This window comes from Phocoena sinus, chromosome 20 (assembly GCF_008692025.1).
Source record: "Phocoena sinus isolate mPhoSin1 chromosome 20, mPhoSin1.pri, whole genome shotgun sequence".
Lineage (NCBI taxonomy): Eukaryota > Metazoa > Chordata > Mammalia > Artiodactyla > Phocoenidae > Phocoena > Phocoena sinus.
The window spans coordinates 48,163,601-48,188,502 of NC_045782.1; the positions used below are offsets into that span (position 1 = coordinate 48,163,601).

Genomic DNA, 24,902 nt, shown 5'->3' on the forward strand with positions numbered 1-24,902 from the left:
GTCAGAGAGTGGTATAATGGAAGAGGCAGGATTGATCCTCTGGGGTGAGAAGGACTCAGCCCACCATTGCTGGATTTGAAGATGAAGGTGCCATGAGCCAGGATATGGAGCAGCCTCTAGAAGCTGAGGAGGACGTCTGGCTCAACCACAGGGACATGTGGACCTCACACCCATACACTCAGGAGACCGAATTCTGCCCACAACTTGCATGAGCCAGGGGAGCACATTCTCCCCTGGAGCCTCCAGAGAAGAAGCTGCCCTGCTGACACCTAATTTAGCCCAGCTGACCGTGTCAAATTTCTGACCTACAGAACTGTGATAGAATAAAGTGTTATTTTGAGCCACAGAGATTGTGGTAATTTGTTATGGTAGCAATTGGAAAAACAATGTACTTTGTAACTCAATAATAAGGTCAACAAATCCAAGTAAAAAATGGGCAAGATACCTGAACAGACACTTCACCAGAGAAGATTTATGGGTGACAAGTCCATGAAAGATGCTCGCCATCTTCAGTTGCAAATCAGACCTGCGAGATCCACTGTCACTGGAACAGCTGAAAATGAGCATACAGACCACACCAAGCGACAGCAAGGCTGGTAGGAGTGCAGAGTGGGTCACCCACTTTGGAAAACAGTTCAGTCACACACACACCCTCCATATGACCTGACCATATCACACTTGCGGTGTTTGCTCAAGAGAAATGAAAACATGTCCGTTCACAGACTGGTCCATGATTACATCATCTTTATTCACAATAGTCAAAAACTGAAAACAATCCTTACATCCATGTAAATTTAATAAATGTGGCACCTCTATCCAATGGAAAACTATTTGGCAATTAAAAAGCACACAACATGGATAAATCTCAAAATAGACTAATTAATTAGACCAAAAGAAATACATGCTATATGATTCCATTTATATAAAATTCCAGAAAATGTAAACTAGTCTACAGTGACCAAAAGCAGACCAGCTGTTGCCTGGGAACAGAGGTGTTGGGGGTAGCAGCTTAGTCTACATAGCCGTTGGGCAGGGTCGGGGGAGGGTGTATCTCCCACCACATGACTGACACCAGGCCTGGCTGGCTGTTTTCGAGTCATCTTAGAGGTGGGTGATACTAGGGTGTGAGGTGGGGACGTGAGGGTGCTGCTTTGAGCATGCACACCCTGCCTGGGAACGTCCAGGGGCCCATCAGGGAAGGAGTCCTGCTTCTGTGTCAGGGCCTCTAGACACATCCTCCTTACCCTGAATCTCAGAAGGACCGGCAGAAGCTTGATTGCAAATGCCCCTTTTATTAAAAATAATTGCACTTCAGATTAAGGGATCCCCAAGTCCTGTGAATTCTGCTGAGTGTCTAGGCCCACTTGTCAGACTGGTGGACAGCCTCCACTCGTTGTCGGGGGCAGCTGCCCAGAAAGCAGTCTGCAGCGGCCTCCCAGCTCTGCTTTCATCAGGTCAGAGCAGCAGCAGAGCTGCCCAAGGCAGGACCTTGGGGTGCAGGTACCACCCCATACCAAGCACCACCTCTGCGTCACAGGCAGGCAGTGGTGACTGACATTGCATGCGTCACAGTGACAGGCTACACCAAAGCAAATCTTCCAGTAAACAGGGCACCCCTCAGGGCACTGACCCGACTGGGATCTGGACAGAAGACTCGGAAGAGCTGCTGGCCCAGAGCCTGGGGGGGCAGACTCACAAGCAGATCCGGGTGTTCAGGGATGTCAGTGACATGCGATTCGGGGTAAGTGATCTGATCCAAGGCCCACATACCGCCGGCTGAGGCTGCAGGTGCTGGGCTGCCGGGAGGTCTGTAAAGGAGCAGCACACCACTGGGCCCCAGATTAAGACCAGCTGATGAGGAACTGCTCTCCCATCGTCAGCGAGACAGGGATGTCCAGGGTCTGGGGACAAGAAATAGGAAAATTTGCTTGGCAACAGAGGTGGGGCAGACAGCAGTCTGTGGACATGGGTGGACGGTGGACATGGGGTCTGACCTAGCCCTGGGAGCGTCTCGCTCTGTTCCCTCTGAGCACTCTTGGCAGTGGCCGCCTTAATTTGCTTTGGAAATGAGCTGCCCTTTAACCAGGGGCTGACAGTGTGGACACAGGCAGGGAAAAGATGTGAAGTGTGAGGGGACTGAACCTTCCCACTCCTCCCCACAAGGATCAGTTCCTCTCCGCCCCTTGTAAGGCCTGAGTGTCCTCTCCCTTCTGGACAGGGAATCCCATGATGCCAGCTCAGCGGGCACCTCCCGCCCCCTCGCCCACCCTCAGGGACAGGCCTTCTGGCCTCAAATGTAGGCTCTCTTGCCTCCGTGTCAGGGCCGTAGGTGAAGTTGGATACAGAAACGCCATTGCAGATGACTTGCTGGGGGGCTGTGGCCACCCCCAGGACGGTCACCTTCCTCAGCTGCAGGCCAGCCCCCTCACTGCTCACGTGCACCAGCTGGTTCATGATGGTGTTCTGGCCGAAGCAGAGAGACAGGACCAGAGGTGTGAGCAGATGGCCTGGGGCAGGAAGCCCCACCAGCGCAGGGCCTCTGGACAGCAGATGGGGAGGGCAGGTCGGCAGCACACCCCGTGCAAACCCTAGGACACTGGCGCAGTGCAGGGGACTCCAGCCAAGGCAGTTGGCCTACGGGCTCTTCTCCCCTTCAGTCTGCTTGACCCAGGGACAGGTGGCCATCCCAGGACCCCAGGCCAGCTCCCCTCACCAAGTCAGGATAATCACCCCAAGACAGCCTCCAGCCTAGGCAGATCCCAGAACTCACGTTCCTGGCCAGGAAGATGACCTGCGTGTACGCCCCACGGTCCAGCACTCCTAGGCTCTCCCCATCGTCCCAGAACAGCTCCCCTCGGGCCTCCCTGCTCGCAGTCAGGGCCACGGCCAGGGCCATGGGCTTCTTGCGGGACTCTGCGGTTGTGAGGCCAGGGCCCTGGGAGGGGGTGGCCCACGTCACTGTCCCAAACCTGGTGGAGGCCTCCAGACCCAGGCGTGAGGAGCACTAGGCTGGGACAGTGCCGTGCTAGAAGAAACCAGGATCCGCAGGACAGCCCACGGCCGAGCGGCCTGGAGGCCCGTGTACACCTCAGAGGACGTGAGGCCCAGAGAGGTTTGCAGACTGACTGACAGACTGTTTTCTGAGAAAGGCCAATGAAACAGGCCTCTCCTTCACCAGGCCCAGGAGCAAGTGAGTGCAAGGATGTATCCTGTCCTTCCCCAGCCCAGTTCATCCTCAACCTTCAGAAGGATCATCTCTGCCTGGGGGCAGACCCCCAATTGAACAGAGGCATGTGGGGTCCCAGCAACCCCAGGGCTGGACAAATAGGATTAGGGGCCCGGCCCAAGTACCTGCATGGGGATGATGTGCCCGGCCCGGAGGTGGAGGTTGATGGTGTCCAGTGGGGCGGACAGTGTCACCCACTGCCCCTCGCTGTGGATGGCAGACGTGAGGGGTGCAGGAGGTGGGAGGCTGCCAAAGGCCTCCACTGGCACCTGGAGGGGGATGTCATGTCACAAAGGGTCCTGGGCATTGCCAAGCTCCTGTGCTGTTGTCGGGAGCTGGGAGCAAAGATCTGGCCACATGGTGGGGACAGAGCATGCGAGGCCTGAGCCAGGGCTCGGGTAGGGCAGGTCAGAGGACGCAAGAAGGGGCAGGAGTTTGGGAGCAGAACTGGAGTCCCAGCTCAGCTCGGTGGCAAGTCACCTACTCAGCCTCGGTTTCTCCATCTGGAAAATGGGTCCTGTAAGGCTCACACAGGAAGATGCTGATGGAGCACCCAGGTGAGGGCCCTCATGTAGCCAGGACTCCTTTTTCACTCTCTGGTCCACACGGATGGTGCTGGAGGGAAGACCCGCTCCATCTCCCCCGTCCTCCCAAGTTTCAGGGCCCCAGGACTCACCATCCGCAGGTCGTACCACGTGCTGCGGGGGAAGTAGCCAGTGACCTCAACCTTCCCGGCCTTGAGCACCGGGGTGATGAGCAGAGCCTCCCCCCACAGGAGCTGGCGGTCCACTGTCCAGGTGCGGGGATCCTCGGGGAACCTTCAAACAGGAGGGACGGGCAGGGGGGCCTGGTGACCTCTGAGGTCAGTGGGCTCAAGGGACCCATGGGGAGGCATGGACAGGAGCCAGAGGACCTGGGTTACATGTGGCACGGCCGGTTCTGGCCAGCTTAAGTCAAGGCAGGAGCCAAGAATAACCTCTCCCTGCCCGACTACTTGGGCATGACCTGTTCACATTACCTGTTTGCAAGTTGTGTTCTTGCCCACATGTCTATCTGGCTCTTGCCCCTGGTCTGAGTTTCTGTACATTAGGGACAGTGACTGTCATTTTGTTGATAATGTTTTCTCCCATTCGATTGCCTTGACAATCTATGTTCAGAGCAGTTTTAATATTTTTCTGCTTATGTTCAAAGAAGTGTTACTTTTTTTTCCTAAATGAAACCTCCTTCCCTTTGTTTTTTTGCTTTTGATGCTTAGAAAGCCCACTCCTGACAGGTCACAGAGAAGCATTCACTTCTGTTTTCCTGCAGCTTTTCTACAGCTTAATTTTTGACATTTAACTACGTAATCATTTGGAACTTAGGTTTGTACAGATGAGTGGAAAATAAGTTGATTTTTGCAAATAGCTAACTAATTACCTTACTACTGGAGAATCCTTTAATCCTCTGATTCGAGGTGCCATTTTATGGTACGGTAACTTCTTAGATATGCTAAGTCCTACTTGGGGGATATCTATTGGATTTCTTTAGTGGTCTTGTCCCCTTAAGCCCCAGATGGATTCAATCATGATAGTCTTATAACTTGTTTTACCATCTGGGAGGCCTGGTCTGTACTCAGTGTTCATCCTGGGTTTTTCCGTTATCCAGTGCTCCCTGCCCTGAGCTGGAATCTAATGGGTGGGAACTGGGGGTTCAGGGGGGGCACCTCAGTGGGGAGTGCCCAGATTTTGCTGCAACCTCCTTCCTCTCTCAGTGCCCAGAACACCCCCTGCAGCAGGTTAGCTGCCCTGGGGTCAGTGGGCCGGAGGCCATCACTCCCAACCCAGGCACTCACTCCAAGAAGAGGGGCCGGGCCACGGTCTCGCCTCTGACGTGGGCCCCATGGAACAGCGTGTAGAGATAGGGCAGCAGCATGTAGCGCAGGGCAAAGGCCTTCCTCATGGCTTGCTGTGCTGTCTCGCTGAACCTGTACGGCTCCTGCGGCTGCAGTGGAGGGAGTGGAGGAAGCACCTGGGATCTAGGACCATGGACTCCGAGGTCCCCCCACCCCAGGAGACCCAGCACTTCGGGCCAGCCAGTGCTGGGCTCATTGGCACAGAAAGTGGCATTCCCCAGGGCACGGCATCCCCTGCCGCCCCCGCCCTACCAGGTTGTTCAGGCCATTGTGGTTCCGCATGAAGGGGTAGAAGGCCCCCAGCTGGGTCCAGCGCACACACAGCTCCTCCGAAGTGTTGCCCAGGAAGCCACAGATGTCGGCCCCCACCAGGGGCACCCCCAGCAGATTGAAGAGCAGGATTTCTGGAGGGCAGAGTCAGATGGGCCTCCAGCTGCTACAGTAGGAGCAGTCTAGGGCCAAGGAGCCTGACAGACATGTCTGTTGAACTGGCTGGAGGCAAGGATCCCTCCCAAAGCCCCTCCCACCCAGCCCCCACCTGATGGTCAGTACACCAATGGCCACTGCACCTTGCACTTGTGGTCAGCAGAATGACAAGCCGCATCTGCTCCCTAGCTCGCAGGGTGGGCAGGGCAAACCAGACCCGTTAGGGCTGAACTGTATTTCCCTCCAAAGTAAGTTCTAGTCCTAACCCCTGGTTGCCATATTTGGAAAAAGGGTCCTTGAAGATGTAATCAGGTTGAGAAGAGGACGTTAGGGTGGATCCTAATTCACCATGACTGGTGACCTTATCAGAAGAGGGAACCAGGTACAGGAAGCACAGAGGGTCCCAAACAAGATGAACCCGAACAGACCTACACCGAGACATAATTAAAATGGCAAAAGTTAAAGAGGATTCTAAAGGCAGCAAGAGAAAAACAAAGTTAATTACAAGGGAACCCCATAAGGCTATCAGCTGCTTTCTCTACAGAAAGGTTGCAGGCCAGAAGGGAGTAGCAAGATACATTCAAAGTCCTGAAAGGGAAAAACCTGCAACCTAGGATACTCTACCCAGCAAGGTTATCATTTAGAATAGAAGGGAAGATAAAGAATTTCTCAGACAAGCAAAAACTAACAGAATACAGCAATGCTAAACCTATCCTAAAAGAAATACTGAAAGGTCTTCTCTAAATAGAAAAGAAGCAAGACTCTATAGGAAAAAGAAAATCAGAATTGGAAAGTAAATCACCTAAGCCAGTACAAAGATTTAAAAAAAAAAATCAAAAATATATTTGTGCAAGCAATGATAACTACAATGAACAGCAAAGGGATAAACATGAAAATGTAAGAGGACATCAAAATCATAATATGTGGGGGAGGGGAGTAATAAAATATAGATTTTTTTTTTCAGAATGTGTTTGAGCCTGTATGGCTACCAGTCTAAAGCAAGTAGATATAGTAACAGGTTAACATACTTGAAAAACAGGTTACCACAAATCAAAAACATAAAATTGATTCACAAAACCCAAAAGAACACAAGGAAAATACAAAAGAAAACCATCAAACCATAAAAGGAGAAACAAAAAAGAAGAAGAAATACAAAATCAAATGGAAAACAAGGTTTAAAATGGCAACAAACACATATCAATAATTACCTTCAATGTCAATGGACTAAATGCTCCAGTCAAAAGACACAGAGTGGCAGATTGGATAATAAAACAAGAGCCTACAAGGTGCTGCCTACAGGAGACCCACTTTAGGGCAAAGGACACACATAGCTTAAAAGTGAGAGGATGGAAAAAGATATTTCATGCAAATGGGAATGACAAGAAAGTGGGGGTAGCAATACTCGTATCAGACAAAACAGACTTTAAAACAAAGCCCATACAACATTTTCAGAGATCTTGTTTTCTCATCAGTGACCCAGGTGTAACCAACTCTTTCTCACGTTACAGGTCATTGAGGCTTAGTATTTTAAACTAAGATGGGAATATAAAAATACAGAATTCTGACCCATGCATGAAATTTGCTAGCTACTGTTTTCTACTGTAGCTATTAGTTGCCATTTCTTTAGACGCTGTGCTACTAAAATTTCCTAGATGACAGGGTTCTCATTCCTCTGCTAATAGGAATCTTTAGAAACTTAAGTGGCAGGGGTGTGCATGTGGGCTATTATTCGCTCAGAGTTGAAGATGAGAGGGGGATGGTGCCCTTGACTGTAGTGTGGCTACCTGAAGTAACCACAGGTAACCTTGGGCTGCACCATGCTAAAGGGCAATAGGATCTTTGATTGTCAAAGTGAACATTCAAAATGACTTTTATTAACAACAAAAAATGATTAAATATAATTCTGTATCTTCAAAAAAATAAAGGCCATAAAGAAAGATAAAGAAGCACACTATATAATGATAAAAGGATCAATATAAGAAGAGGATATTACACTCATTAACATATATGCACCCAGTATAGGCGCACCTAAATACATAAAACAAATACTAGAAGACATAGAGAAATTGATGGGAATAAAAATAATAACACGAGGCTTTACCATCCCACTGACATCAATGGACAGATCTTCCAGACAGAAAATCAATATGACAACAGAGATCCTAAATGACACAATAAAACAGACTTAATATCTTCAGGACATTACATCCAAAAAAACCCCAGAATACACAGTCTTTTCAAGTACACATGGACTATTCTCTGGGATAGACTATATAAATACTAGGACATAAAACAAGCCTCAACAAATTTAAGAGGATAGAAATTATCTCAAACATCTTTTCTGACCACAACAGCATGAAACTGGAAGTCAACCACAGAGAGAACAAATTACATGGAGACTAAACAACATGCTACTAAAAGAAAAAAAAAAAAATCCAAAAATGGGCAGAAGACCTAAATAGACATTTCTCCAAAGAAGATATACAGACTGCCAACAAACACATGAAAGAATGCTCAACATCATTAATCATTACAGAAATGCAAATCAAAACTACAATGAGATATCATCTCACACTGGTCAGAATGGCCATCATCAAAAAATCTAGAAACAATAAATGCTGGAGAGGGTGTGGAGAAAAGGGAACACTCTTGCACTGCTGGTGGGAATGTGAACTGGTACAGCCACTATGGAGAACAGTATGGAGGTTCCTTAAAAAACTACAAATAGAACTACCATATGACCCAGCAATCCCACTACTGGGCATATACCCTGAGAAAACCATAATTCAAAAAGAGTCATGTACCAAAATGTTCATTGCAGTTCTATTTACAATAGCCCGGAGATGGAAACAACCTAAGTGTCCATCATCAGATGAATGGATAAAGAAGATATATACAATGGAATATTACTCAGCCATAAAAAGAAACGAAATTGAGCTACTTGTAATGAGGTGGGTGGACCTAGAGTCTGTCATACAGAGTGAAGTAAGTCAGAAAGAGAATGACAAATACTGTATGCTAAGACATATATATGGAATTTAAGAAAAAAATGTCATGAAGAACCTAGGGGTAAGACAGGAATAAAGACACAGACCTACTAGAGAATGAACTTGAGGATATGGGGAGAGGGAAGGGTAAGCTGTGACAAAGCGAGAGAGTGGCATGGACGTATTTACACTACCAAACGTAAAATAGATAGCTAGTGGGAAGCAGCCGCATAGCACAGGGAGATCAGCTCGGTGCTTTGTGACCACCTAGACGTGTGGGATAGGGAGGGTGGGAGGGAGGGAGACGCAAGAGGGAAAAGATATGGGAACATATGTGTATGTATAACTGATTCACTTTGTTATAAAGCAGAAACTAACAACAAAAAAATCCCAATGGGTCAATGATGAAAATCAGAGAGAAAATTTAGAAATACTTTGAAACAAATGATAATGGAAATACAGCCAAACAAAATCTGTGGGATTTGGCAAAAGCAGTCCTTATGGCGAAGTTCATGATGATACAGGCCTTCCTCAAAAAAAAAAAAAAAAAACAAGAAAAACCTCAAACAACCTAACCTACCACCTAAAAGAATTAGAAAAAGAAGAACAAACAAAACCTAAAGTTAGCAGAAGGAAGGAAATAATAAAGATCATAGAGGAAACAAATAAAATAGAGATTTTAAAAAAATAGAAAAAAAATCAATAAAACCAAGAGCTGGTTCTTTGAAAGGGTAAACAAAATTGACAACCCTCTGGCCAGGCTCACCAAGAAGAAAAGAGAGGACCCAAGTTAACAAAATAAGAAATGAAAGAGGAGAAATAACAACTGATACCACAGAAATATAAAAAACCATAAGAGAATACTATGAACAATTACATGCCAACAAACTGAACAACCTAGAAGAAATGGACAAGTTTCTAGATACATCCAGCCCACCAAAACTGAATCAAGAAGAAATAGATAATTTGAACAGACCAATCACTAGAAGTGATATAGAATCTGTAATTTAAAAAAAACTCCCTGCAAACAAAAGCCCAAGACCACATGGCTTCACTGGTGAATTCTACCAAACATACAAAGAAGAACTAATACTGATCCTTCTCAAACTCTTCCAAAAGACTGAAAGGACGGAACACTCGCAAAGTCATTCTATGAAGCCACCATCACCAAAACCAGACAGACACTACCAAAAAAAGAAAATTACAGGCTAAAATCTTTAATATACAAAAATTCTCAACAAAATAAAAGCAAACTGAATCCAACAACACATAAAAAAAGATAATACACCATGATCAAGTTGGATTCGTCCCAGGGTCACAAGGATGGTTCAGCATATGCAAATCAATGTGATACAACACCACATCAACAAAAGACAAAAACCACATGATCATCTCAATAGATGCAGAAAAAGCATTTGATAAAATTCAACATCTATTCACAATAAAAACTCCTACCAAAATGGGTACAGAGGGAACATATCTCAACATAATAAAAGCCAACATAATACTCAATAGTGAAAAGCTGAAAGCCTTTCCACTAAAATCTGGAACAAGACAAGGATGCCCACTCTCACCATTTCTATTCAACATAGTATTGGCAATCCTAGCCACAGCAATCAGGCAAGAAAAAGAAATAAAATGTATCCAAATTAGAAAAGGTAAAATTGTAATTATATGCAGATGACATTGATACTATATATTGAAGACTCTGAAGACTCCACACAAAAACTACTAGAATTGATAAATAAAGCAAGGTAGCAGAATACAAGGTTAACATACAGAAATCTGTTATTTCTTTACACTAACAATGAAATAGCAGAAAGGGAGAATAAAAAGACAATCCCTTTTAAAATCACATCAAAAAAAAATACTTTGGGGAATTCCCTGGTGATCTGGTGCTTAGGACTTGGCGCTTTCACTGCTGTGGGCCTGGGTTCAGTCGCTGGTTGAGGAACTAAGATCCCACAAAGCCACACAGCACAGCCAAAAGGTAGAAAATAAAATACTTCAGAAGAAACCTGACCAAGGAAGTGAAAGACTTATATGCTGAGAACTACAAAACATTGATAAAGGACAATGAAGATGATTCAAAGAAATGGAAAGATATCCCATGCTCTTGGATTGGAAGAATTAATATTGTTAAAATGGCCATACTACCCAAAGCAATCTACAGATTTAATGCAACCCCTATCAAATTACTCATGACATTTTTCAAAGAACTAGAACAAATAATCCTAAAATTTATATGGAACCACAAAAGATCCAGAATTGCCAAAACAACCCTGAGGAAAAAGAACAAAACTGGAGGCACAACCCTCCCAGACTTCAGACAATACTACAAAGCTACAGTAATCAAAATGGTGTGGTACTGGCACAAAACAGACATGGATTAATGGAACAGAACAGAGAGCCCAGCAACAAACCCACACACCTATGGTCAAGTAATCTTCAACAAAGGAGGCAAGAGTATACAATGGAGAAAAGACAGTCTGTTCAGTAAATGTTGCTGGGAAAGCTGGACAGCTGCATGTAAATCAATGAAGTTAGAACACTCCCTCACACCACACACAAAAATAAGCTCAAGGGCTTCCCTGGTGGCGCAGTGGTTGGGAGTCCGCCTGCCGATGCAGGGGACGCGGGTTCGTGCCCTGGTCTGGGAAGATCCCACATGCCGCGGAGTGGCTGGGCCTGTGAGCCATGGCCGCTGGGCCTGCACGTCCGGAGCCTGTGCTCCACAGCAGGAGAGGCCACAACAGTGAGAGGCCCGCGTACCGCAAAAAAAAAAAAAAAAAAGCTCAAAATGGCCTAGAGACTTAAATATAAGACATGAGAGCACAAAACTCCTAGAAGAGAACATAGGCAAAACATTCTCTGACATAAATCATAGCAGTGTTTTCTTTGGTCAGTCTCCCAAGGCTATAGATATAAAAGCAAAAATAAACAAATGGGACCTACTTAAACTTATAAGATTTTGGACAGCAAAGGAAACCATAAGTGAAATGAAAAGACAACCTATGGACTGGGAGAAAATATTCGCAAATGATGTGACTGACAAGGGCTTAATTTCTAAAGTATGCAAACAGCTCATACAGCTCAACATCAAAAAAACAACCCAGTCAAAAAATGGGCAGAAGACCTAAAAAGACATTTCTCTAAAGAAGATATACAGATGGCCAATAGGCACATGAAAAGATGCTCAACATCACTAATTAGCAGAGAAATGCAAAATCAAAACTACAATAAGGGACTTCCCTGGTGGCACAGTGGATAAAAATCTGCCTGCCAATTCAGGGGACACAGGTTCAATCCCTGGTCTGGGAAGATCCCACATGCCACGGAACACCTAAGCCTGTGCGCCACAACTACTGAAGCCTGTGCGCCTTGAGCCCATGCTCCACAAAAGAGTAGCCACCGCAAGTAGAAGCCCATGCACTGCAATGAAGAGTAGCCCCCGCTTGCCACTAGAGAAAGCACGCGAACAGCAACAAAGACCTAACACAGCCAAAAATAAATACAATTAAATCTTAAAAAACTACAATGAGGTATTACCTCACACCAGTCAGAATAGCTATCATTAAAAAGTCTACAAATAATAAATGTTGGAGAAGTTGTGGAGACAATGGAACCCTCCTACACTGTTGGTGGGAATGTAAAATGGTGCAGCCATTATGGACAACAGTATGGAGGTTCCTTAAGAAACTAAAAATAGAGTTGCCATGTGACCCACTCCTGGGCATATATCTGGACAAAACTATAATTCAAAAAGATACATGCACTCCAATGTTCATAGGAGCGCTATTCACAATAGCCAAGACATGGAAACAACCTAAATGTCCATTGACAGATGAATCGATAAAGATGTGGTACATATATACAACGGAATATTACTCAGCCATAAGAAAGAATGAAAGTAATGCCATTTGCAGCAACATGGATGGACCTAAAGATTATTATACTTAGTAAAGTTAGAGACAAATGCCATATGATATCAGGTATATGTGGAATCTAAAATATGATACAAATGAACTTATTTATGAAACAGAAACAGACTCACAGACATGGAAAACAAATTTATGGTTACCAAAGGGGAAAGGGGGTGGGGGAGGGATAAATCAGGAGCTTGGGATTAGCAGATACACACCACTATATATAAAATAGATAAACAATAAGGTCCTACTGTATAGCCCAGGGAACTATATTAAAAAAGAAAAGAGGAAGGAAAACACCATGTGAAGACAAGGACACAGGAAAAAGACCGAGAGATGACAAAGGCAGAGGTTAGAGTGACACAGCCTCAAACCAAGGAGGGCCAAGGACTGCTGGCAACCACCAAGAGCTGGAAGAAGCAAGGAGGGATTCTGTCTAGAGTCTCAGAGAGGGCAAGGCCTTGCCGACACCGTGATCAGACTTCCAGTCTGAGAATGTTTGTTGTTTTTAAATCACCTGGGGTGTGGTACGTCGTTACAGCAGAGGGTCAGTGAGTCCCCTGAGTTGCTGAAGGGTCAGACAGCTTCCAGAGCATCTGGGCCCCGTGCCGACCCCACCACCGCTGGGCAGGACTAGAGGCTGCTGGGCTACCCTCTCCTCGTCTCCTCGGGAGCCAGGACCCAGACTGGAAGCCAGTGGGCAGGATGGGGCGCAGCCTGGGGCTGTGAGCAGTGCTGGTCTGGGTCACAGCAGGTCCTGGGAGCTGCACAGCCTTATTTTAGCTTGGTAACAACAGCTCACACCAGAACTGAAACCCAAGAACTAGACAGGTGGACACAAAGCCCAGGAATCCGGCTCTGGGGTGGATTGGCCTGCATGTGCTCAGGCTCGACCCACCATGCTGGCCCCAGGGTGAAAATCAGAGCCGGTTAGCACCCGTGGGCAGAGCCAGCAGCCACTTTGTGAAGGAGGAATGGACTTCTCACCTGAGAGCTCAGCTCGGCAGGACATCCCTGTGGCCCGAGGCTCTGTAGATGCATCGCACATGGAAGCAAGCCTGCGACTATGAAAGCACCTCCAGGCCGGGGGGTTTGGTGGAGGCTCTTTTCAGCTGTGACCTCTGGGGTCACCTCTATCCCCTTCCCCAGGGCTCCTGAGCCATCCCTGGGCCTAAGATCTGTCTGTAGCATCAGAGCTCTTGGAACAAAAATCAAAATTTTCTTTGCAGGGTGGAGCCAGGCACTGAGACAAGAGGGATGGGGGCACCCTTTGGACTGAGCTCAGATGCTATTTCATGCAGCTCAGAATGTGGTCACCAGAAGGGACATTCTGATGTTAGCATGAATCCGAGATGGGGACATTGGAAGAGGGGCACCACAGGTGAGTCCAATGGCACATGAGTTGGCGACAGGCCCCATACCACTGCAGCATCTCTCTGAGGACCCAGCTCTGGGCAAACACGCCCGGAGAAGGGCCCACCCTCCGCTCCTTGCACCCCTCCTGACAGGTGTGCTCACCTGGCACGGAGTAGGAAAGCTGCTCCCAGCTGCTCCACACATCCCCTGTCCAGTGGCCGGCATACTGGCCGTGGCCGGCAAAGGTGGAGCGAGAGATCACAAAGGGGCGCGTCCCCCGAGCCTTTACCAGAGCCCTGGGTGGAGCAGGGGCACAGAGAGCTGTGTTGAGCAGGGTCACCAGGAGCCCCACCACTGCCCACAAGAGTGCCCGGCAGTGCAGCAGGAAGGACAAGCTGGGGGCAAGGAGTTGGCTTGCTGAGGTCACCGCCACTGTCTGCCAGGCAGTCAGCCCTGCCACCTGACTTACCCTCGAAGATGCACATGTCACCGGGAGGACAAACTCAAGGGAGCCAGAGGCCCTGGTCAGCCCTGGCCTCCCTGTCTCATCACCATGCCCTTCCTCTGAGGCACCAGGCATGGAGCTGGGGTGGGGGGCGGGGGTGGGATGTAGGGACGGCTAGGGCCTCCTCCTCTCCCTTCCTGCAGCCTGGCCCCTCACCTGTGGGAGGCGAAGGCTTCGGTCAGGCCGTACAGGTTGTGCAGGTCGTAGTGCGTGGACAGGAACTGGTGGCTGGAGGCGCAGATGGTGGCTGCCCGGAGGGTCCCGCCAACCACCCCTGGAGGAGAGGGGGCTGTTTCCTTGGAACCTCCTCCCGGCAGGCTGGTGCCCCCCACATCTTGAGAGACCCCTTGGGACACAGGGTGCGTCCCTGTACAGTCTCCACTTCTCCAAGGACAGGACAAGGTGATGCCGCAGGCTGTGGTCTGCACACCCAAACTTCATGTCTGCCTGCTCCTAACCATTTTTTTTCCCTGTCCGACTGCCAAAGCCTGAAACACCCCCTCTGAAGGGTCTCGCCTCAGCTGCACATGCCCAGTCAGCATGACGTGGCTGGGGTCTCCCCACACGAACCTTACTCCCAGGGCACCCCTTGCCTTTCCCGGGCTGGCCGCTGCCCATCAGCTTCTCAGAAACCAGAGCTTTGAGTCTCCCAGACCAGAGAAGGAAATCCCTGATTTGAGCTGTTAAATCCCCAGCCGACTAGTGCTGGGGGGCCGACAGGTGGAGGCAGCTCACCTGGCACGTAGGGCGGGTTCTCCAGGTTGCTGTTGGGGCAGCCATCCACTGAGCCCCTCACAAAATTGGATGGCTCGTTCATGTCCTGCAAGAGAGGCCCTGGGGGTGGGTGCCCTGCCTGGTGCAGAGAGTGGGGCCGGTCCCTGAGGCCACCGGACACCCAAGGGTGGGGCCACACTCACGATCCACATGCCGTCAAAGGGCACCTGGGCGTGGAACTCGGCCACCATGTCCTGCCACCAGTCAAGGGCCTCGGGGTTGGTGAAGTCAGGGAAGGCGGTGAGTCCGGGCCACACCTGGACGAAAGGCCAGAGGGGAGACAGGGCCCCTGGAGCCTGCACGGAGGCCCTGTCTGTCCTGACTGCAGGCAGAGCCGTAGCCTCACTCATCTAACCCAGGGATGGGTGGACTGCAAGGGGAGGAGCACGGGGAGAGGCCCCAGAATCTGCACTGCTGGGAGCCTTGCCAGCCTCCCCTCAGGCTCGACCCCCTTCCTCCTGGTTCTGGGCCTGCCCTGGACCAGGAGGTCAGGAGTCTACTGGGTGCCCCGCCCACCGGGAAGGCCTGGGAACCATCAAGAAGCCCCTGGGGGCCCAGAGGATGTGGAGGACCCCAAGGCCTCCGCAACCATCTGTGGAGCTTGTTTCTGAGCTGCCCACAAACAAGGGCCCCTGACAAAAGGATTCAGGGTGGTCTTCCTTGTCAGGGGCCACTGTCACCCCCAGCTGTCACTGCCACCCCCCCTGCAGCCCCACTGCCCAGGGACCCCTGCTTTCTCCCCCTCGCCCCCCAGGCCCTGCTGTACCTGCCCAATCAGCGGCTGCCCAGTCTCATTGGTGATGAAGACCCCCCGCCTCAGACCCTCGTCGTAGGGTCGATAGGTCCCGGCAGGGCTGGAGCTGCTGATGGCAGGATCCTGGGGAGAGAAACCAGTCAGAATGAGAGAGAAACGCCCAAAGCCTCGGCACCCATCGCTGGGAAAACGGGAAAATGCTCTCGATAAACGTTAACGAGGCACAGGTGGATGTGCCCCGGATGCGCCAACACGCTGCGTGTGCGTGGACGTGCACGTGACCCCGCCCCCATTGCCAAAAAGGGCACACCTGGATGCAGGCGTTACTTTTGCTTTAACGGCCCAGAGTTTCACAAACGTTCTACAGGGAGCGTTTATTTCATTTTGAATAAAAAGAAAAGGTCTGCGTCTGCCCTCCCCGCTCCCTGCTCTGAGTGGACCTGGATGCTGCTGCCTTCAGAGGGGCTGCAGGGATGGAAATGACCATCAGCCCAATTCCAAACGGATTTCCTCTCCTGAGGGGTATCCGTGGGGGCGACCATTTGGTTGTCTTGGCTCCCCCTCCTCTCCTCCGGCCCCCCAGCTGTATCAGACCCTGAATCACACCCCTCTGGCTGCAGGGACTGGCCCAGGGAAGTGTGTCTGTCTGCTGAGCCACTCAGATCCTGCCCTCCTTCCCACAAGCTGACCGCAGGGAGGCAGGGCCAGGAGTCTCACAGAGCTTCTGGGGTTCCAGCCGCCCTGGCACACAGCTCCACCCGGCCCTTGCTTTAAGCTGTTCAAGCAACCTACAGCCGTAAGGCTCCTGAGCCACAGACAGATGTCTCCAGGGACATGACTGGATAGCAGGAGTCAAGTCTATAAACCTGATATCCCCTCGATATCAAAGACCCTCAGAAACATTCTCAGTGCCCATGGCCACCATGAGGACGACGCCACTGAAAGCTGGAGCCGCCAGACACTGGGCCCCTCTCCTTCCAAAAGAGCCGGCTTCCTGTGGCACAAGAGGGGAGGGGGCACTCACAACAATCATGATGTACCGTCGGCCACTTTGGTGGAGCTCCTGCACCATGGCCGGGAAGTCCCCAAAGCCGTCCTTGTTGAAAGTGAAGTCCCGCCTGGCGTCCATGTAGTCCAGGTCATTCCACTGGACGTCCTGCAGCCACACCACAGGGTGGTCGGGACCCAGGCTCGTTGCCCCCGCCCCACCCTGGGGGCCCCAGGCCCCTCCCCGGCACTCACCAGAGGGAAGTGTGCCCTGGTCATGTTCTCCACAACCTGGCGGGTGATGGCGGTGGAGGAGTAGCCCCAGCGGCACAGGTGGAAGCCCAGGCCCCAGTACGGTGGCATGAACGGGTAGCCTGGGAGCCAAGGCGACCGTGAGCGGGCAGGAGGGGCTGGGGAGGGAGGGGCCGGGGGCCAGGGCCAGGGAGAGGCCTACCCACGATGTCCAGGTACTGCCGCACCACGCTCTTGGGCTCCGGGCCCAGGAAGATGTACACATCCAGGATCCCGCCTGTCGACCTCCAGCTGAGGGCTGGGCTGGGCTGCAGGACCACATCTGGGGGAAGCAGCCCTGGGGCTCAGAGACAAATACTCACCACCCCCCTTGCCCAGGGCCTTCGGCACTGCACCAATGGGCCAAACCACCGCTGGAGAGGCGGGGTCCTCCCACAGGGAGCTTGGGGGCCCTGGGACAGTCACTCTGAGCCCAGCTTGCTGAGATCCTTGGAGCAGGACAGGAAGACGCTGAGCAGCTGGGCCTGGGGCCCCTTTTTTGGCCTCAGCCCCACCCCGCCCAGGTCAGAGGTCCCAGAGCCCACCTTAGAGGCACTGAAGGACAGAGCTGGCAGAGGCCACAGCCCAATGGTCATTTCTCGGAATAGTGTATGAGACCCGACCCCCTGCCTCCTCCTCTACCTCCAGCCTGTCAGATAGGTGCAGAGAGCCCCAGCCCCCTCTCTGAAGGAGGGGGTGTGGCTGCACCAGGGAAACCCTGGCCGGCAGCTCAGAAGCAGAACTGGCTGGGGGATGTGGAGGGCCCCAGTACCCCCTTGCTTACCCATGGCATTGCTGTTCAGCAGGAAGACCCCGTGAGCTAAACCGCCATCCTCCAGGCCCAGGTAGAAAGGGTGAGAGCCATATAGGTTCACGTCGGGCTGGGACATGGCAGACACCCTGCTTTACGTCCTGGCCCATGAAGCCCCTCCGATCGCACACCCCTCCCTGGCCGCCCCTTTACCGTAGGCGCGACGTCCCTGTTCCAGAGAGTGACCTTGGTCCAGTTGGTGCTGAGCATCAGGGGCCCGAGGTGTTCGGCGAGGCCCGTGATGTGCTGGGACGGCAGGGAGGTGGACAGCTGCAGAAACTGGTCGGCGAAGAACAGGGGGGCCACTGTGGTGTTCAGCCTGCCAGGAAGAGACCAGGTGGCCTCGCATAAGAAGCCAATGGCCCCACGAGCCCTGACCACAAGCAAGTGCCGGGCAAGGGCTGCCCAAAACCCTTCCAGTCCTGGGAGTCATGGCCCTGAGCACCTCCCAGGAGGGCCAAACTGCTCCCAGACATCGTGGAGCTGCCCAGCCAGGGGCAGTTAGGGTGCCCCAAGGTTCCATGGGATCAAGAGGAAGGCAAAAACCACGTACAGGGTCCCTCTCTGCATGGCAGACGCATCACGGCTAATTTCAGGGGACAAATTCCTGCTGCACCCCAGCAGCCCCTGTGTTAAGACTTTGCTCACCTGCCTGTGGGTGTCTGTGCGTGTTCAAGACCAAGATCTGATAAAATGCTTAAAAAACTTCTCTCCAAACTCCGCTCGCAGGTCAGCTTCTCAGAGAGGCCCCCCAGCTGCAGAGCCAGCCCACACCCTGCATCTGCACAGCCCGTTTCTACCTCCCTCTGCTATGTCAGTCCTGGAAGCAGGTCCACAACACCCGGCCACAAAATGAACAGGCCACAAGAGAAAGAAATGCAATTCACAAGGCAAGTGCTCTGAAGATTTGGGCAAGTCCAAGTTCCCTCCTTCTGAGCGTGTAGCAGAGTTCGGTGCAGAGCAGGGCCTTGTCAGCCAGCACATATTCGTGTAGGACTATGTGGGCAAAGTGCATGGGATGCGTCCTGGGAAAGGTGCTTGTACAGCCCAGCGTCAGGGCCAGTGGGCAGCCGCGGCAAAACTGCTGACCCTGTGGCTGGGGGTACCGGGGGGCGCTTCTGGGCCAGAGCGACACCGGACACTTGGACTCACAGCCACAGCGTTTGAGTCTAAAAGATGCTTTGGTGCATCTAATACCTGGGGGGTGGGCTGGGGGGAGGTGAGGGTGAGACCAAGCAACACCCTTATCCTCTCCACAAATACCCTTGAGCTCTGCTGTGGGTCAGAACTGCTCTAGGAGCTGGCGGTTCAGGAGGGAACAGGAAAGGCTCCTGCCTCAGGCAGATGGCAGCCATGGTCCAAGCAAAGGTAAGGTCCCGTGGGGGCACACAAACCCCGGAGGGACATGGAGCAGAGTGGCCGACAGCACGGACGCTTGGGCTGGGCTCCGTCACCTGCCAGCAAGCACCTGGCCTCTCTATGTCTGTCTCCCCATCTGTAAAGTGGGGATAATAACAGCACCTACGTCCCAGTTGTTATGAGGATTGGACGAGTTAATCACTGCAGTGCCTGATATACTGATGTGTAGTATGTGTAGAATAAAGCAGGCTTGGGGGTGCTGCCTGGAGTGGGGTTGCCACTTTAGACTGGACCAGGGTTTCTCAGCTGAGGCACTACTGACATTTGGGCCGATCGCTCCGTGTTCTGGGCCGGCCTGTGCATTGTAGGGTGTTTAGCAGTATCCCTGCACCCTAATGCCCAGTGGTGACAACCAAAAATGTCTCCAGCTGTTGCCAAATGTCCCTTCTGAGGACGGGCCTTTGAGGGCTTGGGGTGGAGGGAACAGTAAGCACCAGGGCCCTGCGGGGCAAGGAACAGCCAGGAGGCCAGAGCAGGAGGGTGGACCACAAGAGGGTCAGGGACGATGCCCTACAGCTCCCTAACCCTCCCAGCAGATAATGGGCACAGAAACTGGGCACTCACAGCACCCGTCCATCCAGCTTCCGCCGCATGATCACCCCGAAGGGCTCCTCTGAGAACTCCACGCTGTAGAGCGTGGACGGCGCCTGGCTGCGGACACGTGGGGTCTCCAAGGGCACCTCATAGCGCTGGTTGGCGGGATCTTTGATCTAGAGGACGAGAGCGGTGTCAGGAGGCCCTTGGTGGCTGGCTGCCCCTGCACACCTGTCCACTCCATCCTTCACCTTCCAGAGAAGCGAGGCGTCAGTTCAAGTCTCAGGGTGGCCGCACACAGTGTGGGCGTGTGGACAGATTGGTCTACATACCTAAGCCTGTTTCCTCGTCTATAGAGCCAGGAGAGCACCTCCTGTAGGGTGTGCCAGGTAAGACACAGGAAATCTGGATTTCAGATAAACCATTTTTTTAGTATAAATACATCTCAGATATTGCACGGGACATGCTTACACTAAAAAAAAAGACTAATTCCTGGGTTATCTGAAATTCATATTTGTATTTTTATTTGCTGAATCTGGCAACATTTTTCCACCTGGCATATCTAGTCACAGGGTGAACGAGAAAACATAATTAGAACACCCAGCCCTTGTCTGGTACATAGTCATCACTCAGTAATCCACGGCTGTCATCAGTTACTTTGTTAAAATAACAGGGCCGTACTGAATTATGTGCTTCAGGCTTTCTCACCTTTGTGTCTGCACATTCATTCAGTTGACAACTTTTTACTGAGCACCTGCTATGTGCCAGGCACTGTTCCAGGGGCTGGGAAGCAGCAGGGAATAAACCAGACAAGAGGCCCTGCCCTCAGTGGCTGGGATCCCACTGCCCACTGCCTGGAACAGCCCCCCTTCCTCCCTCTCCACCTTTCCCCTTCCTGACTCCTACTTTATGTCCCAGCTGGGATGTCACTTCCTGGGGGCGACCAACCTCCCTTGCCCTGAGCCCTGTCCCCTAGAACATGTTGTAGAACCTCCTAGTGACTGTCTTAGCGGCCCACTGTTCCCTGAGCGTAGGCACTGTGTCTGCTCACACCCAGACTCCAGGTGAGGGCATAATACATGTCTGTGCATAAACAAACACCCCGTAGAGTCTGTCTTTATCCACTGTCCACACACTCTCTGCCCCTGCCCAGCCCCCGCCCGCCCACCGTGAAGTGGAGCCGGCTCTCAGTCTCCATCAGCACGTCCAGCCGCAAGGTCATGATGTCCTTGGGGAAGAAGGTCGGGGTGGCACGGATCAGGGTGGCCGTGTAGCCCGTCTCGGTGGTGGTCAGGTTCTCCAGCCTGTAACTGGGATAGTTGGGAGGGAAGAAGCACCAGGGCTGCCCCATCTGGGTGCCCGGAGGCCACCTTGCAGGCATGTAGCAGCAGCCCCGGGCCTCACACTGCTCCTGGGTGATGGCCTTGTCTGGGGCGCAGTCGAAGCGGCCGTCGGGGGGCAGGTCGCACTGTGTGGGTGCTTCCCTGGGACTGCCGTGGCGCCCTGGGACAGGCTGGGGCCCTTGCCCGCTGGCTCTGGGCTGGCGAGCTGGGTAAATCTCCTCTTGGGAGAAGCTGTGCAGCTCCTGGGGGACCACGTCGAAGTCATGAAGCAGGATGTGCCCCAGGATGGCCAAGGAGACTAGGGCGCAGACCCCCAGCAAAGGGCAGGAACAGGGTGGCCACCTCGTCATGTGTGGGCAGCGGGCCCAGGAGGCCTGCAGACAGAAGAACCAGGCTCAAAGGGACGCAGCAGGGAGTGGCCGGGGCCTCAGGAGACTCTCAAAGCGGCTTCCAGACATGAACTTGTGGCCGCCCAGCAGCGCACAGGCTAGACGTGAGGTCTGGTGAGGAAGCAGGGCAGACCTGGGGGAGGGAGGAAAAAGGAAAAGGAGAGAAAAGTCCCAAACAGGGAGTTGCAGAATCCTGTGCATTGTGAAGTCTTCTAATATTTTACAAATAAACGCATCTAGAATGCCTGTAAAAATAATAACACACAAAGACCCACGTGACAGATCAAGTGGAACAAACAAGTTCCCACAGTAGATAAGTCCCGCTCCCGTATGAAGACTGGCCGAGGTGAGTCTTGGCCAGTGGGGTGGAAGTGTTCCCTCCTTCCGTCCCTCTTGGGCTGACCAGGACGTGGATACAGCCTGTGAGGGGTCTTGGGCACTGCAGCCCAGGTCAACACTCAGGGACAGCCAAGCACAGAAGAAAAAGCCTGGCCCCCAGGACTGGGCAGGCGGAGCCCCTCCCCGCCCCTGCAGTCAGGCTCGTGTGGGGTCTGGTTCTGGGTCTCTGTCACAGCAGCTGCACTGGAGCCTCACTCTGGTTACTTTGGTACTAAGACTGTTCTTACCTGTGTCTTGATTATCTGTATGTTCTAAATATTTTATAGGGAACATTGCTGGTCCAGCTCCTCCAAGGAGCAGCAGACACTGATATGGGACTAAACATGCAAGGATTTTATTAGGGGGGTCCTTTTTATCTGTCTGAGAGAAACTGGGGAGGTTGCCAGAGAGGGTTGAGAGCACCAACACACCCGTGCAGGTCTGACCCCGTGGGAGGGCGGTGTGGATTCAAGAGCCCCAGACTGCCATGTAGGTTAGGGAAGCTTGGGCAAGGCCACAGGGTTGGGGTTCCCTGAGCCAAAGTTGGCCATTAGAGGGGTCCAGGTCTCCCAGAAGCGGCCTGCCCTAGCGTTAAGGGCCAGGAGGCAGCGCCTCGCAGGAAATGCAGCGATGATTTCAGAGCACGGCGGCTGAGCCTCTGTCAGTGAAGCTCCCTGTGGTGGGAGGCCTGTGAGCTGCATTCTCATGGCCTCCAGAAACATGCAGGTGTTGGGGGAAAAGTCACACGCCAGGCAGAAGTGCGCCCAGGTCACTGAGAGAGTCCAAGCCTGTCACAGACACAGACCGGTCACCTGGAACATTCTGGCCACCATGGGTCACCAGTACGTTAGATGCAAGAGTGAACTGTTCATTCACAACACTTATGACACCAAAAGCGTGGAGCTTTTTCTCACCAACCAATTCTCCCATTCTCTGGACACCAGCCGGGTGTCCAGCAATTCAATTCAATTCTGACACGAACTCCCAGAGTTAGCGCAGACCCCACAGGTTGCGGGCTCAGTCCCACAAGACTTCCCCCACTTCTGACACTAACCACAAGTCCCAGGTTGTCACCGGCTCTTCTGACCAAGCCACTATCAATTCCGGGGTTCACACAGCACCCCTCACCTCCTCAGGTTCAACAACTGGCTAGAACAACTCACAGAACTCACTTACTGTTACCTGTTTATTATAAAGGATACAACTCAGGAACAACCAGAGGGCAAGGTATGGGGAAGGGGTGCTGAGCTTCTATGCCCTCTCTGGGCTGGCCACCCTCTGAGCACCAAAATGTGTTCACAAGCTTGGAAGCTCTCCAAACCCCAACTTGTTTAGGGTTTCATTACGTAGGGCATGAATGATGAAATCACTGAGCGCTGGTGACTAACTTAATCACCAGCCCCCTCTCTTAATCAAGAGCTTCCTGCCCAGAGGAAGCCCAGGAGAAAGTTCCCACCCTCGAATCCTGCCTTGGTCCTTCTGGGGACCAGCCCCCATTCTGAAGCTATCTACAAGCCCCCAGTCATCTCACTAGCATATAAAAGACACTCTTACCACCCCCAAGATTCCAGGGTTTTTAGAAGTTGTGTGCCAGGAGCTGGAGACAAAGACTAATATCTCTTTTTTTATACCACATAGTGTCCCAGCTTCACCTGACCCTGCCAGACACATCTGTGATCATAATGACTCAGAAACTAAGGAACTCAGAGTGGAGTCCAGGGGTCCTCACTTGGGAGCTCTTGGGCAATGACCTCAGCCCTTCCCACCCAGACTTCAGAAGCTGCAGAGGTGTCCAGAAGCACGGCCAGGGCAGCACCCCATGCCCTTCCCTGCTTCCAGTTTACAGACAGGGAAGAGAGCCTAGAAAGGGGAAGAGATCCTAAAATGGGGAAGAGCCACACTCACAGCGCTTGACAATTTAGAGAGAAAACGGGGAAGAACTGAAGGTCAGTAGATCAAGTGGCACTGCTGACCCAGTGGGCCGGTCACCCCGCCTTCAGGTAAGTGTCTCAGAACTGCTGCTTCCCCAGGCCACGGTGGTGGTGTAGACAAGCTGGGTTCAAAGCCCAGCTCCACCACCGGCAGAGCGAAGTAAAGGGTTCTCAACCTCCTGTGCCTCAGCTTCCTCCCTGTGAACGGGGGCAAGCGCAGCCTTCCTCGCCCAGCTCGGGGGCAGTGAGTGGGAACCGTGGAGTTTCCGGGGTCCCCGATGTTACTGGGGTCACTGTCGTTACTGCTGCCTCCTGCCGCGCGCGGCCCTGGCACGGTGTGCTCAACTTCTCCAGTAGGAAAGCACTGACCAATCCCTCTATCGATCGACCCCTCCCATTTCGGGCGTCACGACTGCCCGCACCCGCCAAGCCTCCACTCTGTGGGGTTGCCGCGGACCTCCCCTGCCCCGCCGTTCGCTGGGACCACTGCAGCCCGGGTCCAGCAGTCAGGTCGGCTCACCTCCGGGCACGCACGCCCGGCCCGTACCAGCAACTTCAGGATCCAGCGCCCACCAGCGCAGCGGCGGCGGGTCATGTGACAGCCCCCTGCGCAGGCGCCCTTAGTGAGTGCTCGCCTCAGGGATGCGCCCTCTGGTGGCGGGGCGCTTAGTGGCTTCCCCGGAACGTGGGAGGGGCTCAGGGGGCGCGCACCTTGCAGGGGAGAGCTCTGGGGGAGAGGCGGGGCCTCGTGTTTTGGGGTCGCAGAGGGCGCTACGCCCCCGCATGAGCGAGCCCTCAGCATCCTGGAGCCCGCCAGGCCGCCCGCCGAGGCACGGCTCTGCGAATCTAGCACCCAGACGACAAAATAGCGAAAATTTGAAAGCAACTTAAAGTTCTTCTGAAAAGGAAAACATTGTCATAACCCATAAAATCAACTGTCATGAAAATGTTCAATGACAAGGAACTTTTCGTAC

At 52.2% G+C, this 24,902-nt stretch overlaps 1 protein-coding gene across 6 annotated transcripts; it reads right to left on the reverse strand.

The window, feature by feature from the left end:
* Positions 1-727: 727 nt before the first annotated feature.
* GAA (glucosidase alpha, acid) lies at positions 728-24,540 on the reverse strand. 6 transcript variants are annotated; one of them, XM_032616789.1, is made up of 21 exons: positions 24,449-24,540; positions 21,573-21,752; positions 21,056-21,472; positions 19,918-20,063; positions 18,088-18,253; positions 17,908-18,004; positions 17,287-17,406; positions 17,088-17,206; positions 16,870-17,001; positions 15,858-15,968; positions 15,235-15,348; positions 15,053-15,137; positions 14,474-14,606; positions 13,975-14,108; positions 5,370-5,521; positions 5,058-5,206; positions 3,903-4,044; positions 3,352-3,495; positions 2,771-2,935; positions 2,311-2,463; positions 728-1,901 (listed from the first exon to the last, which is right to left on the reverse strand). In XM_032616789.1, exons 3-21 carry the CDS (start codon positions 21,266-21,268, stop codon positions 1,842-1,844), a joined length of 2,535 nt encoding a protein of 844 aa, XP_032472680.1. In that variant the 5' UTR covers positions 21,269-21,472; positions 21,573-21,752; positions 24,449-24,540; the 3' UTR covers positions 728-1,841. The 6 variants fall into 6 exon arrangements, with proteins under 6 accessions (XP_032472680.1, XP_032472678.1, XP_032472676.1 ...); XM_032616787.1 differs by having other exon boundaries at positions 3,903-3,924; positions 14,474-14,591; positions 21,056-21,752; XM_032616785.1 differs by having other exon boundaries at positions 14,474-14,591; positions 21,056-21,752.
* Positions 24,541-24,902: the final 362 nt, after the last annotated feature.

Bases quoted from the DNA above. Each gene is read 5' to 3' on its own strand.
- GAA (XM_032616784.1), bottom strand. From the start codon at position 21,580: ATGACGAGGTGGCCACCCTGTTCCTGCCCTTTGCTGGGGGTCTGCGCC. The intron at 4,045-5,057 runs GTGAGTGCCTGG...TCCTGTTTGAAG, and splicing joins GCCCGGCCCCTCTTCTTGGA to GTTCCCCGAGGATCCCCGCA. The intron at 2,936-3,351 runs GTACTTGGGCCG...ACCCCCTCCCAG, and splicing joins GGCACATCATCCCCATGCAG to GGCCCTGGCCTCACAACCGC.